This window comes from Haliaeetus albicilla, chromosome 24, assembly GCF_947461875.1.
Source record: "Haliaeetus albicilla chromosome 24, bHalAlb1.1, whole genome shotgun sequence".
NCBI lineage: Eukaryota > Metazoa > Chordata > Aves > Accipitriformes > Accipitridae > Haliaeetus > Haliaeetus albicilla.
In genome coordinates, this window is record NC_091506.1 from 20,722,660 (window position 1) to 20,740,900 (window position 18,241).

The 18,241-nt window shown below is 37.6% G+C and overlaps 1 protein-coding gene across 4 annotated transcripts in view; it reads right to left on the reverse strand.

Annotated features, from left to right (window-relative positions):
* CENPP (centromere protein P) overlaps window positions 1–18,241 on the reverse strand; it is a 160,737-nt gene that overhangs the window by 141,144 nt on the left and 1,352 nt on the right. For all 4 annotated transcript variants that reach the window (XM_069769706.1, XM_069769704.1, XM_069769705.1 and 1 more), the window contains 5 exons: window positions 16,696–16,850; window positions 15,149–15,294; window positions 14,698–14,786; window positions 9,849–9,937; window positions 733–829 (listed from right to left, as the gene is read on the reverse strand). In XM_069769706.1, the coding sequence (XP_069625807.1) occupies window positions 733–829; window positions 9,849–9,937; window positions 14,698–14,786; window positions 15,149–15,294; window positions 16,696–16,832 (558 nt within the window). In that variant the 5' untranslated portion in view covers window positions 16,833–16,850. The remainder of the gene's footprint in view (window positions 1–732; window positions 830–9,848; window positions 9,938–14,697; window positions 14,787–15,148; window positions 15,295–16,695; window positions 16,851–18,241) is intronic.

Below are 18,241 nucleotides of genomic sequence, written 5' to 3' on the forward strand. Positions count from 1 at the left end.
AAAGATGGTGCCAACTTTAATGACAGTAAATGTTTGAGCTAAATAAAACTGAACTAAAAAACCCACACACAATTAAGCAGCTAAACATCTTCCTCCAGCATTAAGCATCATATAAGACATTCTGTGTCTGTAAGACTGCAGTATTTTTACTCCAAGGATTAGTTGTTTATCTTAAAGCCAGTACAAAGACAAAGCAAACAAGCCAAATAATGGTAATTTAAAAGTTCAAATGCTATGTTCCAGTTAAGAGTGAGAACAGTTTGTTTCCCATTCAAGTAAAACACTTCAGAACTGAAAGTGCTGTCGCCCAAACACATGCTGCCACATTTTCAAGAGACAGATCCAGTCCTTCAGAACATTTAAATGCCAAAGACTACAAATGTTATTTTCCTTTAATTTCTTCTTTTACCCTTTTTTTTTCCAAAATGAAATGTAATATCGATGAAAAACTGTCTTACCGCCCCACAGAAAGGCACAGATTTTCTTATTTCCCCCCACGTAAGAGGAACACAGCAATAGCATGGTAAAAATCAAGACAAATACCAAGCAAGGGCATTGCCCCTTGAACACAACACAAAAATCTTTAGCTAATACTCTCTTCTCCACAACATAAAAAATTAGGATTCCCACACTTCACTAAAGAGTGCTAGTTTGACCTCTATTTCTCTGTCTTAATGAACCACTTAAAGAACTAAATATAGTACTGATATATAAAGGCTTGATAGACACTACCTTGAAATGTAGGAAGGTGCACCTACGATGTTCATACCACTCAGCATAAGATGAAAGGCTTCTGAAAAATCTTAAGAGATTTCCATGTTCTTCAGTACTAGAAAAGAAAAATATATTAACACAAACAGTACTAGTCAGACGTACCAATTCTATAGCCTAAAACATGTGCTTTTTCCTTACAGAATTTGTGATTAGTGTTGTTCAAATTTGAAGCCAGAAATCACCCCCCAACAAATTATCACAACAGGAAAAAAGCTGCAGTGTAGATATTGAAAAAAATTGAAGAATTCATTTATAAACCAGTGTTTTCAACTCCTCAGGAAGGCAAGCATCAATAGTCTTAAATGTAAAATGTGGTAACTTGACAAAGTAGTCGCCTGTAAAATCTTAGTTTGACTTTATGCTTGTTCATCTAATACTCATTTTCTAAATAAATTCCAAGATGTTGCATAGTAAAACTTGAACCTACAAAACCTAATTGCATCACTAAGCTTTGAATATTCCTGAGATCTTTGTTCTCGTCAATTAAATCTTTACGTGACACATTATCTGCTTCTGCCCACGTAGAATCATAGAATCATTTAGGTTGGAAAAGACCTTTAAGATCATCAAGTCCAATCGTCAACCCAACACCACCGTACCAACTAAAGCATGTCCTAAAGTGCCTTGTCTACGTGTTTTTTGAACACCTCCAGGGATGGTGACACCACCACTTCCCTGGGCAGCCTGTCCCAATGCCTTGCAACCCTCTCAGTAAAGAAATGTTTCCTAATATCCAATCTAAACCTCCCCTGCCACAATTTGAGGACATTTCCTCTCATCCTATCACAAGTTACTTGATGGAAGAGACCAGCACCCACCTCACCACAACCTCCTTTCAGGTAGTTGTAGAGAGCAATAAGGTCTCCCCTCAGCCTCCTTTTCTCCAGACTAAAAAACCCCCGTTCCCTCAGCTGCTCCTCACAGGACTTGTGCTCCAGGCCCCTCACCAACTTGGTTGCCCTTCTCTGGACACGCTCCAGCAATTCCATGTCTTCCTGTAGTGAGGGGCCCAAAACTGAACACAGGACTCGAGGTGCGGCCTCACCAGTGCCGAGTACAGGGGAACAATCACCTCCCTGCTCCTGCTGGCCACGCTATTTCTGATACAAGCCAGGATGCCGTTGGCCTTCTTGGCCACCTGGACACACTGCTGGCTCATATTCAGCCGGCTGTCAACCAGCAGCCCCAGGTCTTTCTCTGCCGGGCAGCTTTCCAGCCGCTCTTCCCCATGCCTGTAGCGCTGCGTGGGGTTGTTGTGACCCAAGGGCAGGACCTGGTGCTTGGCCTTGTTGAACCTCATACAATTGGCCTTGGCCCATCAATCCAGCCTGTCCAAATCTCTCTGTAGAGCCTTCCTACCCTCAAGCAGATCAACACTCCCTCCCAGCTTGGTGTCCTCTACAAACTTGCTGAGGGTACACCTGATCCCCTTGTCCAGATCATTGATAAAGATATTAAACAGAACTGGCCCCAAAACTGAGCCCTGGGGAACACCACTTGTGACCGGCCACCAACTGGATTTAACTCTGTTCACCACAACTCTCTGGGCTCGTCCATCCAGCCAGTTTTTTACCCAGAGAAGAGTACACTTGTCCAAGCCATGAGCTGCCAGCTTCTCAAGGAGTGTGCCATGAGAGACAGTGTCAAAGGCCTTGCTGAAGTCGAGGTAGATAACATCCACAGCCTTTCCCTCATCCACCAGGCGGGTCACCTGGTCATAGAAGGAGATCAGGATGGTCAAGCAGGACCTGCCTTTCATAAACCCATGCTGACTGGGCCTGATCCCCTGCTTGTCCTGCACATGTCATGTAAGCACACTCAGGACGAACTGTTCCATAATCTTCCCTGGTACCGAGGTCAGGCTGACAGGCCTGTAGTTCCCCGGGTCCTCCCTCTGACCCTTCTTGTAAATGGGAGTCACATTGGCAAGCCTCCAGCCGTCTGGGACCTCCGCTGTTGACCAGGATTGCTGATAAATGATGGAGAGTGGCTTGGCAAGCACCTCCGCCAGTTCCCTCAGTACTCTCTGATGGATCCCATCTGGTCCCATAGACTTGTGAGTGTCCAGGCGGCCTAGCAGGTCATTAACTGCTTCCTCCTGGATTAAGGGGGGTATATTCTGCTCTTCGTCCTTGCCTTCCAGCTCAGGGGCCTGAGTACCCTGAGGATAACTAGTCTCACTATTAAAGACTGAGGCAAAGAAGGCATTAAGTACCTCAGCCTTTACCTCATCTTTGGTGGCAACGTTCCTCTCTGCATCCAATAAAGGACAGATATTCTCCTTGGCTCTCTTTTTGTCAACATATTTGTAAAAACATTTTTTGTTGTCTCTTACGACAGTGGCCAGATTGAGTTCTAGCTGAGCTTTTGCCTTTCTAATTTTCTCTCTGTATGACCTAACAAGATCCCTGTACTCTTCCTGAGTTGCCTGCCCTGCAGAACATTCAGCTTTTCAAGATTAACCCTGAAACTTCAGTAAGCAAGAAGGTCTGTTCATTAGATCATACATGGCATCTAAACCAAAATTTTTGATATACACTTAAAACTTGATTTATCTGCTGTTAAGGAAGATGGTGACATTCTCACAAATTAGGGAGTTGGGCAGGATGGGGGAAAGACATATTAATAAATATGTAACTGAGAAATGGAGTGCAGAGATATTAGTGCCAAGCCCATTGTAAGCAAAAATTATTAAGCCTGGATAGAGCCGAGCTGATTCTAGCAGAACAGCCCTCGGTATTTCTGCAGTTTTGGGCTCCCTCATGATTTAGCAGTTCAGCTGTACTTGGATACATTATGGCTTCAGTCATACAAATGATCCTATACTTGCACTAATAAATTGTCTTGGAACTTCATGTTCTGCAAAAAGCAGTGCAGAGACATCTTTGCTGGACTTGCACTTAGCCAGTATGGGTTTGGTAAAGCTTACAGCCTGTATCATGAGACTAACATATTGGTGCTATTCTGGCAAGGAAATAATTTGATTGCAATATTATTGCAAATACTAGTTTTTCATCCATAGTGCCTCTGAAAACAGAAAGGTCAGCAGCAGTCATTTTATTTTTCTGGCATTTCTGAGGAATTTTCAATACAAGAGACAAAGCATGAGAGAAATGAAGAAGAAGTTCCTATATTTTTGGCTTTGCCAGTTTCTTAGTATTTGAACATCCTTAAGTGAAAATGTTTATGTACAGTGATTCCATGCTTCATATAATAAGATTTTTCCATTTCCACTGACAATAGTTAACAGAGTCAACAATATACAGTGCCAGTTAAACCCAAGAGATTACAATTCAAGGACTTTGATGCTAAAGTCAAGTTAAAAGTACAAGCAACACATAGAAGAAATATAAACAGATTTTGCACTTAGAACATCAGGAAGTTTATTTCCTACATGTACTTGTTTCACACACACGAAGGTTAAATCAGTTAACCTTCAATTTAATTTCAAAATTAAACATTCACAGTATCTAAAGAATCAAACAGAAGCTTCCACTCCCAAAGAAACAACAAACATTTTGAAAAATAGATATGAAATTACTGCTGAAGTAATTTCCAAAGGAGTTCCAAACACTGCATAAAGTACAGAATCAAGGAAAGCTACATGGCTGACTAATTATCCATTCTTGCAGATGGGGAAAAATACACACAGTTTTGAAAATAAAAGCTGCTCTTGATATGCAGAGATGATTACTCCTGTGGAATAAGATAGGAAAACATCAAACTGGCACCGACAAGTAACACAGCGCACTAACTTGGACTGAGAGATCTCACTTATTTTTCGTCAGTCTACAAGTTAGTAATGATTTTGCATGTAAGAGCTTGCAACGCATCAAACACTGGGGCTGGTACATTCTGTTACGTCACAAAATTTGATTTACAGAAGAAATTTCCTATCAAAAATAAGTGATACACTTTTCTACTTCAGTAACTGGCACTATAGTTACTTTCCTTCATTGTACATTTACTATGTTGTCCTCCTAGCAAAACTGTGCTAGTTTGTATGTCAACTACAAGGTATACAAGCAGAACATTTTTACTAGAAGTACACCATTACTTTCACCCTGAGACAACCCAGGAAGGCAGGCAACAGAAGAAAGGAAATCAAGGTACTTGAAATCAGTAACATGCAAAAATCTGCCTTAGAACGATTAGCATCAGAACCATTTGAATTAAGAGATCTATTCACTTAAGATAGGTGCCATCACAGTAGAGAGTTTGTAGAAATCAGGAACTGAACAGACCTTACCCTCTTTATTGTTAACACCACAGTGATGGCAACCATTAAAGCATATATACAGCTTCTCAGCTCTAATCAGAAGAGGAAATAGACAGTCAATCCACTGTTATGAGGGATAATTGTATTAAAGACAGATTAGAGAAAATAGGTGAGGAGCTGGTTGGGGGCGGGGGGGGAGTTTGTCTTGGGGGGGTCTTTTTAAGAAAAACACAACAGAAAAAAATATTTATTCTTCAAATTTCTAGTAATGTAAGGATGAGGATAGAGAAAGGAAAGGAGACCATATAAGATGACAAACTGCCAAATAACTAACCATCCATCTAGCATTGTCAGGGGGAGGGAGGAAAAACGCTTGTAAAGGTCATGCAGTTTTTACTAAAGAAATGTGGCAAGAATGCAAAGAATGCAAAATTCCACAAAAACTAAGTGTCAGAATACCTGAAGCAACATGATTCTTTAATCATAAGGGTGAACAGCTTCATGTCATTGTTGATGTGAAGTCACAGTCAAATGAAACAGACTACTAGCCATTGTCAAAACATACCTGTTACGCACTGCTTTGAAAATACAAAGACTTATTTCAATTACTAATATAGGATTTTACAAGTTTACAAAACCCGACTGAGGAAGATACCTGACTTACCTTTGGGAATATTTCATAAAGTTACAGAAGATCTAATTTCTACATGTAATTTTTACTTTTAACATCCTTTCCATTTGAGAGTAGCTATTCTTTTTGAATTTTCAGAACAGATGAGAGCAGAAACTTGAGACTGTTAACAGAATGGTTGCAACAGTGTGTTACCAAGTCATGTCAGCCGTTCAAGGGAGAACTGTGCCTTGGATCCAGCTCTATTTAATATACAGGAACAGCAAACCTTAACATGTTACACAAACATAAACTGGAAAAAATACATGAAGTTCATTCAGATATTGAAAATACAAAAGAAAAGCCAAACAAGTTTTATCCTAGCCTGGAAAGAACAGCATCATTAAAGGAAGTTACCACAGCAGTCACAGCTGCCAACAAAATCAAGCCAAGATGAAAAAAACACTGGCAGCACAGGCAAATTGAGTCCCTGGAAGGACGTAGACACATACTGATTTACAATAGCTGACTAGCTTTATGTTCTGGAAAGCTTTTTTTAACCACAACTCATAATTGTACATATAAAAATCTACACATACTATAGTAAAAATCAAGACTTACTAATGACTGCTCACATCTCACTGTCTAGTGGACATGCTTCCACACATACTGCAATATGCTTTTTAAATCTACATACATGGAAGAGCGCAACACAAAACTTTGTTACAAAACTACATACTTAGAATTCTTTTTAAAAAACTTGGCAATTTTGACAAGTATCCACTTTTATGCAATTTAAAAGACTATCACAAGCCTTGCGACCTTGTTTCAGCATTATGTCTTTAGTTTGTTTGTTGGTTTTTTTTCCTCTCAGATTCATCTTTAGGAGATATAGCAGATGAAAATTTTCAAGGCCAGGTCACCAAACAGAAAGAGATAGTTTTGGCTACAAGTTCAAATAACCAGTTACAAATGTAAAAGTTAGTCCAAAAAACTGTATCTAACTATATACTTCTCTCATGTACAGATACAGCATTGGCAGAATTTAAGATAGAAAACTGGATTCAGTGTTTAGAAAGGGGGAAAATCTGTGTTGGCATGAATGTATGTAATATACATGCTTTTTTGTCTTGGCAAGGGAGAAAGAGACTGCGTAAGAGCACCATTTAACTGTCTCATAGCAATTAAACTACCCATAAACAACAACTCCTAATTAGCCTAAGTTAGCCTAATTCCTAATGCTGAAGCCAACTACAACAAACACTAAAATACCAAGAAAACTTGGTATAAAATAACAAGGTACTAAGAAAGTGCATGTTAAAATTTAAGCCTCTTTTTTGGGGGGGGGAGAATTTATCATTACAAAATGTCACCGGATTTTAAAACAAAAACAAAACAAAAAACCCACTAAGAGCAGAAAACACCCATCTCCAAAGCCAACATCCATGTAACAGAGAAGTCATCCAAAAACAGCAAAAAGCATATTCAGGCAGAGAGTAACTCTGTATCAGGTTAAAATCCCATGCCCTTCATCCAAGCACCATTTCACTTTTACAAAATAACATCGACAAAACACAAAAGTATATAAGAAATGTAACTGTTGTAAAAGTATTTAAGGCTCCTTTAATATGCTCCTTTAGTTATCTTAAGAGAGGAAATCTATTTTAACTCACTGCAGTATCCAAGACTTCTTGCATTAGCAAATAAAACCAAAGAATGACTCTTACAGCTGTGGGAAGAATTCATGCTTCCCCTCATTTCCAAGATACCTCGCCTATATAGTGTTTAATATAATGTAGACATTTCCTAAATCCTTCACTCTGACTTATAAATTCTAACTAGTTAGTAAAAAGTAGGAGCAGTTTTCAAACTGTCTAAAGACTCCTATTTGAGTAATCCATGCAATAGTTAACTAACCCAACAATTAATGGGATATCAAGTCAAAATAAAGAAAAAAAGACTGACAACAAGATTTTTCATAGATATTGTGGTCTTCCACATTAATAAAGTATAACATAAGTGATAACTGGTGCAAAAGGGACTCAAGTAAAATCACCAAATAGAAGACTAAATATTGTGATTCCATTTGTATACGTATTTTATTGTCACAACATATTTAAGGAATGGTACATCTTTTAAAAATAGGTATTATACATTGCAGCAGTACCTGCTTGAAAATAGACCACTGAATTTTGCTTCTTTTAAAAACATGTTGCTCAAGTGTTCTAGCGTTCCCCTGTTCTCTTCCAAAGCAGGATGGGGTTGGGAATTACAGCTGAATGCCAAGTTTTTAATTCTGGTGCTCTTAAAGACCCTTTTCTGTCATGCATTATGAAAAATGAAGCCAAAAAAATTAGAAAGCTGAGGAGGAAAAAATCTGGGCCAGTAGAAAAAACAGAACAGAGCTAGACAATGAATTTGGCAAGACTGGACCAAGGATGCAAAAGAAGGAAACAGAAACTGGTAGGGAGGCTGAAAAGAATGAACAACACGGAGGGAGACCAGATTTAGCTGGTCAAAATGGAGGGAAAGGGAGAGAAGAGGTAGGAATCAAGATTCTAAGAGCAGCTGGTAGACTGAAGAATAAAGAGCTAGTTGGGAAAAGCCTGAAACTGGACATGAAAAGAGGGAATTAGGACTTCGAGTAAGAAACAAGCACTAGCTTAACAAGGGGATTGAGAAAACAAGCCATAAAGGGAGATCACATAATCAGACTAAGTCAATCTACCAGTGGGTTGCTGTCAAAACAGACATTGTCAACATCAGCCCCACTCTGGCCACATATTTACTGCCTTAGATCTGCAACAAACACTGTGACATTGCAGGACAAGTCAAATAGAAAAAAATGAAATTGAAGGGGGGGGAAACAACACACAAGGTTGTGTTCCCCTCCGCCCCCCCTTACTTTTTCAACCAAATTACTACGTTGAACCTATTTGCCATGTGGTTTCAAGAGTATATACGCTGACACAAGGACAACAGATGGTATGTGCAAATAGAGGCTAAGGAGAAAGAACTGCTTGCTTTATTGACAGCAAAGCCTTAATTCATCTTATATCATTCTTGAAAACTTATGTTTACTTATGAATACTGGTGTAATGTGGAAAAGGACCAGGGTAGTGAAGAGACAGGGACAAGACCGCAGTGCTCAAGCCAGGATGAACTAAAGTCTGCCACTACTTCAACACATTCCTTTCCAGTATGACTATCAAGTTCCAAGACACTTCTGCTGTCAGAGAACACTCATGAAAAAAACAGGGTAATTCCCTCTTCTGAATTCTGCTTCTTGAGAGCAGTCAACTACTATTCTCAGTTATACCACTAGCTTTAGTAGATTTGTATGGAAATTCCAGAGCCTCTAAATGAAAAATTCAGCTTTCAGTATAGATTAATGAAGCCTGAGGTAACTCAATAGACCTTTCTTTTTACCCATCCATTTGCCTTCCCTCTCCCTCCCCAAGTCTAAAAAATAATATAAAACAAAAGAAATCACTTAAAGAACAGAATTAAGTCAACAACCCAATAATAATAGGTATGTTCTCAGAATAGTTTGCTAGCAGATTTCACAGTCGAATACCACAGACAAATAATTTGATCATTATTCATCCTGTGTACCACTAGAAGTTGATGTCCTCCAGAAAATAATTAAAAAGTAGCATTCAGTCATATACTTAAGCTTTAGTACGTACGTTTTCTTAAGTCATTGCACAAATACACTATTCCAGGTTTTTAAACTATATTCTATTGGTTTTAAAATATCAGTGAAAGAAATCCTGATGCAAAGAAGAGAAATGGAATGGTGAACAGAGATTTAAAAACAGGCAAGTACTGGAGAGGGGTTCTGGATGTACACTTTAGCCATTACTCACCCACATTGCACATCTGCAACTCACATACACATCTGAGTAACAGTCAACGTGTTGATAACATAAATTAAAATGCAATAGCTGAGATTACCTTGTTAAATCTTGCTCTGAACAAAACAATTTCAAACAGTTAAAACACATTGTAATCAAAAACTTGTTTCTGGTTAACATGAATTTGTAATGGTTCTTTCAGGCCTTAAAAATTATATGCATTTCATCGTCTCTCCAGAAGGATACAGACAAGGGATCAGAAATGTTTAGGTTGTACATTACCAAACAAAGAAACTGACTACCAGCAATTTACATAAAAACTCAGTATTGCATTTAGCATCGGATATCCCATACAATAACTTTCCTTAAACAAACAACTCCACCTTACCTTGACACAAACTTGCTCATATCTGAATCTTCTCCAGATTCCATTATAATCCCGAGATCAGTAACAACAGCAGACACATTCTCTTTGTTCTAGATTGGAGAAGTAACAATGCAATATTTTAGAAATTTCTCTATCAAGGAGAAAAAAAATTATCTATTTGCATATAAAATAGACAAAAATATATGCAAATGCTGCTAAGTACTAAAATACTTAAAATAGCATTTTTTAAACTACAGCTTACATGCATGGACATTTTCTTTTATTTCAACAGTATCAGTATTATCCATACAACACCACTTTTAGAATAATACCTGAACTTGTCAGCATAGAGAATACATATGTATAAATACTTATAAATCAGAGGTTCCTCGTTACATCTGGAAACCATAATAGTGCTACCTACATTTAAAAAAAACAAAACCCACACCCTCCTTGTTTTGTTTTATTTTATAGCCTTTAGTTTTGCCTCAAATTCTTGTCCCTTTTTACAATAAAAACTGTTAGTCAGGGATATGTGCATGATAATAAAATGTTTTCAAATTAAAATATCTAATAACATATTTAAAAAAAGAGAAAAGAAGTTCATATAGTAGAAATTAAGCCACAAAACTTAATTCCTTTGTATATGCATTCTTGAACACACCAGAGTAATAGGTTAGATAACAGTGAAAGAAAAAGCTTAAAGTCATGGCTTGAAGACACAGCAAATGCTTCATTTTATACTGAAGGCTTTGTACTTTATTTTTCTTATACCCAGTCACTACAAGCAAATGGGAATGGCAACACAGAGAAAACTAAACAGACAAGCTGGAGTCAAATGCAAGCATATCACACCAATACCTAGTACTGGTTGGACAGAAGTACTGTTAACACTGCCATCACTAAAGATGGAAAAAGCAAAGCAAGACACTACAAAGTTTAGTGAACTGAGTAAGTAACATCAGGAAAAATCATTCTAAATTTAGAGTAAAAGGTTCAACATGTGCATGGAGTTGTAGAGAAGCTGCTAGTAGTCACAAGCTAACATGCTACCTTCTAAAGAAAGTGATTTTCCAATTAGCGGGTTACTAACATTTGCCAAGGTGCCATCTTGGGGTCAAATAATAAGAGTTAAAAGGAAAGCTCTTGAGAAGAAAACAACTCTTATTTGGATGATTGCTTTCTCAAGAGGTTTAGACTTGTTTTGGCAGATTTTCAAGCTAATTGTGCATGTCCCCTCCTAACACCTGAGGACAGTAAGCGGGGAAAATAAATAAACAATACTTTTGCATTAACCTGTTTTCTTCATCCACAGTTTGACCTTTGTAAGCATCTACCTATGCACAATGGTGAACAGACGGGAGCATCTTTTCTTGCACTCAAAGCATGCAAAACACTAGTCAGCTTGGGAATATAAACTATATGCTAATCTAACACTGTGGCAAAACTAAAGAACCAGCTAACACATAGAATATGTCAGGCAGTGGGTGACCAATACTACAGTACTATAGACATAATCTCAACCATTCAAAGCCAGTCAGAGTGAAGTCAGATCTGCCTATCCTTCTTCATACAAATGTATCCTGGAATACAGTTTTTAACATGAATGACATTTAACAATTTGTTTTAAGATCAAATTAGAGATAATTACAAGAACAATTTGTTACTGAGTATTAACAGATTTGATTTAAGGTACTGTGGAGCTGAATTAACTGTATTGTAACTTACCTACTAGATTAAATAGCTAGAGTTAACGGTGTGTATTGGGTCTGGCTGAGATGGAGTTAATACTCCCCATAGCAGCCCTCATAGCACTGTGCTCTGCATCAGTAGCTAGAAAGGTGTTGATAGCATACCAGTGTTTTGGCTACTGCTGAGCAGTGCTGGCACAGCATCAAGGCTGTCTCCCCAACATTTTTGCCCTCCCCTCAATGGCAGGCTGGGGCGGGGCAAGATCTTGGGAGGGGATACAACCAGGACAGCTGACCTAAACTAACCAAACAGATATTCCATACCATATGACATCAGCTCAGATATAAAAGCTAAGTAAAGGGAGACGGAAGGCGGGGCATTTTGTCTTCCGGAGCAACCACTACGCGTACTGAAGCCCTGCTTCCCGAGAAGCGGCTAGACATCGCCTGCTGATGGGAAGTAGAGAATAACATCATTTGTTTTTTCTTTGCTTTCGCGCGCACGACCTTTGCTATCAATGTATTAAACTGTCCTTATCTTGACCCACGAGCCTTTTGTTATATTTTCTCCCCCCCTGTCCAGCTGAGGAGGGGGAGCGATAGAGCGGCTTTGGTGGGCACCTGGCATCCAACCAGAGTCAACCCACCACACGGTGTGAAAAAAATTATTCTTTATCTTCTGCTGCATACCAATGTGTTACCTGCTAAGCATTTCCCCCAAAAAACAGCTGTTGTCTTTTATTTCTCGAGATGGGTGAAACTAGTTGCAACTTTATACTATCTTGCCCATGCTAATCTCAGTACAGGTTATTTTGAATACAACCATTAATAATATATCTTAGAAAACAGGCTTCTCCATTTTTAAACACAAGAAGCCGAAGGCATAAAAAAGTTAAAGCTAAGTTTCCAGGTCTTAGTCTGGCCTGGTCACAAGTTTCCCGAGAGCTATGGAGGCAGACTCCTGCATCCACAGAGGACCTACTGACTTCACTGCAGGATGACCTGCACAGTGTATGAAGTCTGTGGCGAAACCAAGATAACATGCCACTACTTTTACACCACACAAACAGTAACTAGAACTAGGTAAAATGTCTGAAGGGAATTGTTAACAACCTAATCATGTGATACGTTTTTTCATTACAAACAAATAGAAGAGAGCAATTTTTTAGCCATATAAATTATAAAACTGTATATCTTAAAAATACAATCCTTAAGCTTGAATTTTTGAACTACTAAAGTCTCTCAAAATCAAATAGACTTAAACAGTTCTACAATATGGAAATACAGAACTGTACACAACAGTTGTACTTTACAACTCTAACCAAACCATTACATTATGATTTGTACAACAGCTAAAACATCTAAATAAATACAAAACCTTTAATAACATTCAAGTTCATATACAATCACAAAAACTGAGTAAAGGAACAGAAACTAGTCTGTGTTTGAAACAGTAAGTGTACTAAACCTGTATCTTATGGCACAATTAAAAACTGTACTCTTCATTGGTGTCTGCTTAACTAAATTACCATTTTCCACAACATGTCGACAACTCAATTGTTGGCAATTCAAAGTTTGTTAACTTAAGGTAAATCGATACATGATCTGGATTGCATATTAAATTGCAAGTTACAGGTGCCATGTACTTTTATTTAACAAAAAATAATTCATGCCAAAAATTAACACAAAATTATATTTTTTCAACTGAAGTTTTGTTTTGTTTTTTTTTTTTAAATAGATACACTTGGTATTCTACGTATCTCTTACTCCAGTGCATGTCATGCTGAAGTAGTACAAGTTTTAGGCACTACGTAGACAAGTGCTGCCATCTAGTGGTGCAATAGATTTAAGCATCACCAATACAGCTATAAATAAACTTAACATCCAGTTACTCATCTGAGCTCCATTGACACTAGAAGACGTCATCATTCTGCAGGAGCACACAGGTAAGAAATAAACATTAATCTAACCAAGTCGCATGATTGATGCAGGCTATTTCCATGCTCAAAGCTAAATGCAGTTTTATACAAACAAATGGTAAAATGATATCTCTAGGACCACAAGTTTCAAGTCATGCATGGACTTGAGTTGCAGAATAACCACATTCAGCTGAACTCCTGCAGTTTCAAATTATGCAATGCACATGTGAGTAATTAATATGGCTTTTCTTAAGATTAGGAAGGACATCTTTACATAGCAAGGCAGTTTTTAATACTGTCAGGTCCCATCACATGCAATTTAAAAAATACCTTTAAAGCTGAGCTGAAAATAAAGTTTTATTGAGAAGGAAATTTCCTGATGTCAAAAATAATATTACAAATTGGGGTACATTATTACAAATTGGGGTAGCAGCTGTTTTCCACTGCTTATCATTTTGAATTCTGTGCTAAGAATAGATTCTTATGAAAGAGGTTCCTTGCAAAAAAACTGTACTCATTAGTGTAACTTCTGTGCAGTCTTGTGATGTAATAGCTAGGCACACTAGCCAAGCGAATAGAAATATAACTAAAGCAAAAAACAAACAAACAAAAAAACCAAACCACACCACAATTGTTCAAGTTTGTAGTAGTTTAGCTTTTCCTCAGTTTCCTCAAGAGAGGTAAAGTTTGGAATTTTCCAGTCACCAGAACAAGATATGACTGTAGGGGGACATGTTGTGGGGGAGCTCAGAGACGGCTGTGGGATGAAAGCCACATTGGCTCAGGGTGAGGCCCCAGCAGGTACTTGGCAGTGTCAGTGGAAATCTAGTGCTGTTCAGGGCTTTACTTCAGTGTTAGTCTGCGAGAGCATCCTGCAGCGTGCATGTTTTAGGAAGAAAAGGTGATAAGGACTTGGCAGTGTTAGGTTAAGGGTTGGACTCAATGATCTTAAAGTCTTTTCCAACCTAAATGATTCTATGATAAGAATTTTGTGACTGAATGTTGAACCTGACCTTCAGAACTATTTTACTTGGATGTGCATGGAATTCAAAAGTTGAGTCCAGCTGCTATACAGTGAAAACAACCCACTGAGGCTTAGATTAAGGAGACTCAAGGAATCAAAATGACAAAATGCCAGTTGAAGGTTTCAGCTGGAAAAGCAAGTATTGACATTTGTCCATTTGAAGTTTTGTTTGTTTTCTTGGTTGTTGTGGGGTTTTTTGTTTTTTTTTTTTTTTTTAAACGTACATTGATCCTTACCTGCATTTCAAGCAGCTGGAATTCCAACTGAAAAGACAGGGAATAGCAATTCCCTGATAATCTGTGCTTCCGCACTGTTCTGTTTGTAGCTGTTATAAAACAAAGTTAACAAAATCCTTGATTATAAATCTATTCAACAATTATTGCACTTCTTCCATTAGTCATATTTAAAGTACCAATTGATACCATCCATCATATAAATAAAGAAGTCAAGTTAAACATGATTAAAAAAAAAAAGCAAACAACATTGCTCACGGTAGTCTTTCCCTTTCCCATTATGCAAAGTACTACATTTACTCAGAAACTATTTTATCAACAAAGTTCTATTGTATTTCAAAATAATTGTCTTTCTGCTAACATTGAAAGTAGAATTACAACATGCATTTGCAAACGTAATGAACTGAAACAGTATGCTCAGTATAGCACCAGTAAAGGGCACAAAAATGCTTACTTTTTTCCACTATTTCCTTGAAATGGCTTGTGAACTGAATACCAGTAAATTTCTTTAAAAATGAGAGATCTGTTTCTAGGCTTTCAAGTTGAGTTATCAGGTCTGATAAAGATTCATGTCCCTCAGATTCTCTTTGGAATGATTTTCTAGAGTTGGAAAAGAAAAAAAAAATATAAAATCAAAATGGCAAAAGACCCAGATATAAGGACACATTTTGTCACATCAGTACAGCAATACCATTAAAGGCATTTGTAACTTCATCTGATGGTTTTCAGACCAAGATCAGTTTTCAATGAGTCAAATTTCAGTTGGATCATATTACTAGGAACAGTAAACTATTCTAACTTACATAAACACTTTATGTTCACTGCCAGGTTGTGCTGGTTTTAGCTGGGGTAGAGTTAATTTTCTTCACAGCAGCTAGCATGGGGCTATGTTTTGGATTTGTGGTGAAAACAGTGTTGATAACACAGGGATGTTTTTGTTACTGCTGAGCAGTGCTTACACAGAGTCAAGGCCTTTTCTGCTTCTCACCCCACCCCACCAGTGAGTAGGTGGGGGGGGGGCACAAGAATTTGGGAGGGGACACAGCCAGGACAGCTGACCCCAACTGACCAAAGGGATATCCCATACCACAAGATGTCATGCTCAGCATATAAAGCTGGAGGAAGAGGGGACATTCAGAGCGATGCTGTTTGTCTTCCCAAGTAACCATTATGCATGATAGAGCCCTGCTTTCCTGGAGATAGCTGAACTCCTGCCTGCCAATGGGAAGTGGTGAATTAATTCCTTGTTTTGCTTTGCTTGCATAAGTGGCTTTTGCTTTACCTATTAAACTGTCTTTATCTCAACCCATGAGTTTTCTCACTTTTACCCTCTTGATTCTGTTCCCCATCCCACTGTGGGGCAGCAGGGGAGCAAGCAAGCAGCTGCATGGTGCTTGGTTGCCAGCTGGGGTTAAACCATGACACTGGTAGACACAGCCTTTATTATAAGTCTTGAGACACAAGTATCCATTTCGAGGAGTGTACAATAAAAATGATGTGATGCCTTTACTCATCTAAATTACATATCTACTATAGAATATCAGTTAAATAATGCAAATAAAAAGGCCTAACATGGCACTTCTTTAGCATATAACTAGTCACACCTGTACATGTACCTAATCCCCATCTTTTACTTAAGAAAAAAAAAAGTGCACCAAGCTGTTTCACAGTGCATAATGGAAAACATGGCCTTTACAGTCAACAACTTTGCAGGGCCCACACAGTAACGTACCCAATATCATGCTCTGACCCCTATGACTGCCTTAAAAAACAAAAAGCAAACAAACAACACAAAATCCTAAAAACACACAAATTGCCAACAGAAGGCAGTAAAAAAAGATCAACTGCTTATTATTTGTAATCTTTTACCATATATAGCCCATGTCCTAAGCAAGATCAACACTGTAATAATAACATAAGGAAAGTCCTAAGAGAGCCAAAAACTTATCCTAAGCAATTTTGACAGAGAAACAGCATTAATCCAACATGTGAAAAGCATACATTGACATTAATATCTCCTCATCAGAAAAAAAGGTGGATTCTTGTTGGCTATCTTCATACTTTTCAGCCAATAGTTTAATTTCTTCTTCCAGTGACTGGATTTCATCTTCATAAACTTGACAAATGCTGTTATCCATTTCTCAGAATCAATGTTACTAGATAAAACAAAATAAGTATATTTCTTAGGCAAAAAAAATCCATTTTCAAAATAACTTATTTTTATCCAAGGAATTAATTTAAGAAATGCAAATATAACATTAGGCAATTGTTTCTCCTATGCCTCTACTTAAAATGAGACAGTTCTATTTATTTTATAACTTTTGAAAAATGAATTGGTACATACAATTTTTAAATAGCCCAGGTAGCTTTGACAAGTATCAATTTATACCTCCGTAAAGAATTCTAGTGTCAAACAATCCTGTTTGCTATGGAAGATTAAACTAACATATAAACCTTGATCCTCGGCAAACAAATTTGACAGGAATTCTGTCACCAACTCAAAAACAGAATTAGGCTTGCAGTAAAACTCTACTCTTAATATTATAGTACTCTGTCACATTCTTGCTGATATCTAGTAGCTTCCTGTATTCCCTGGAAGTAGAATCTTCCCAGTTCATGATGCTTTTAGCAGGGTGAGTTACCATGTTTCTTACAAAGCTTTGTTACATTCAGAATTACAGAAAAAGTGGCTTTTCTGCTCTTGTAATGCCTACTTGCAGACCAGTGCCTTTTTAAGGGGACTTTCTAGGGTTTAAGTAGGAGTTACATAGATGACAAAGAACAAATTTCTGACTCCACATGAAAGAAAAAAGTTTTCTCCAAAATAGATAACAATTTTGAAAAGAAATGTAGTTTTGTTGCATTAGTTCTTCAAAGACTTAATTCATTGAGTCCAAATGTAATTATTAAATCAATTTTAAGACACAGCTCACTGCGTAGTCTCCAAATACAGAAGTTAAATCAGGAATCTAATGTAGTCAAAGGCTTTCTGTAAGAAACTTTTTAATTAATCATGATTTCATCCAGGACCATATCCAGCTGTTTTACATTTGCTGTAATAGAACAGCAAGCTGTTCTGCAGATAGAAAGCAATCCTAATCAGATACAGAAACTGAATCCAGCTTTGACCAATTCACCTAACAATCCACCTGATTAAATGAAGCACAGCTGTTCCTACTAACACTATAGCATAATCTGCCTTTCAAGTAAACAACAGTAAAGAGACACAAGGAAACAAACATATTTAACAAAAATAAACACCAATTTTAAGAAAAAAAAATCTGACATTCAGCCTAGACATGTCACATGACTGTGCAGCTCAATACCAATGTATTAATACTTTCAACCAGGGAAAAAAGAAATGAATCTAGTTTTATGCGTGTTTTTAAACAACCCCTACTGTGTTTGCAAGATCCATGCTAACATGGTTCAATAAAAAGGGATGAGGAGAAAATAGGTTTTTGTTTGTTTATTTCATAAGAAACAGCATCTGAATAGCATACATAATAAAACAAACAACATTCAAAACATGCTTTACATTAAAAAC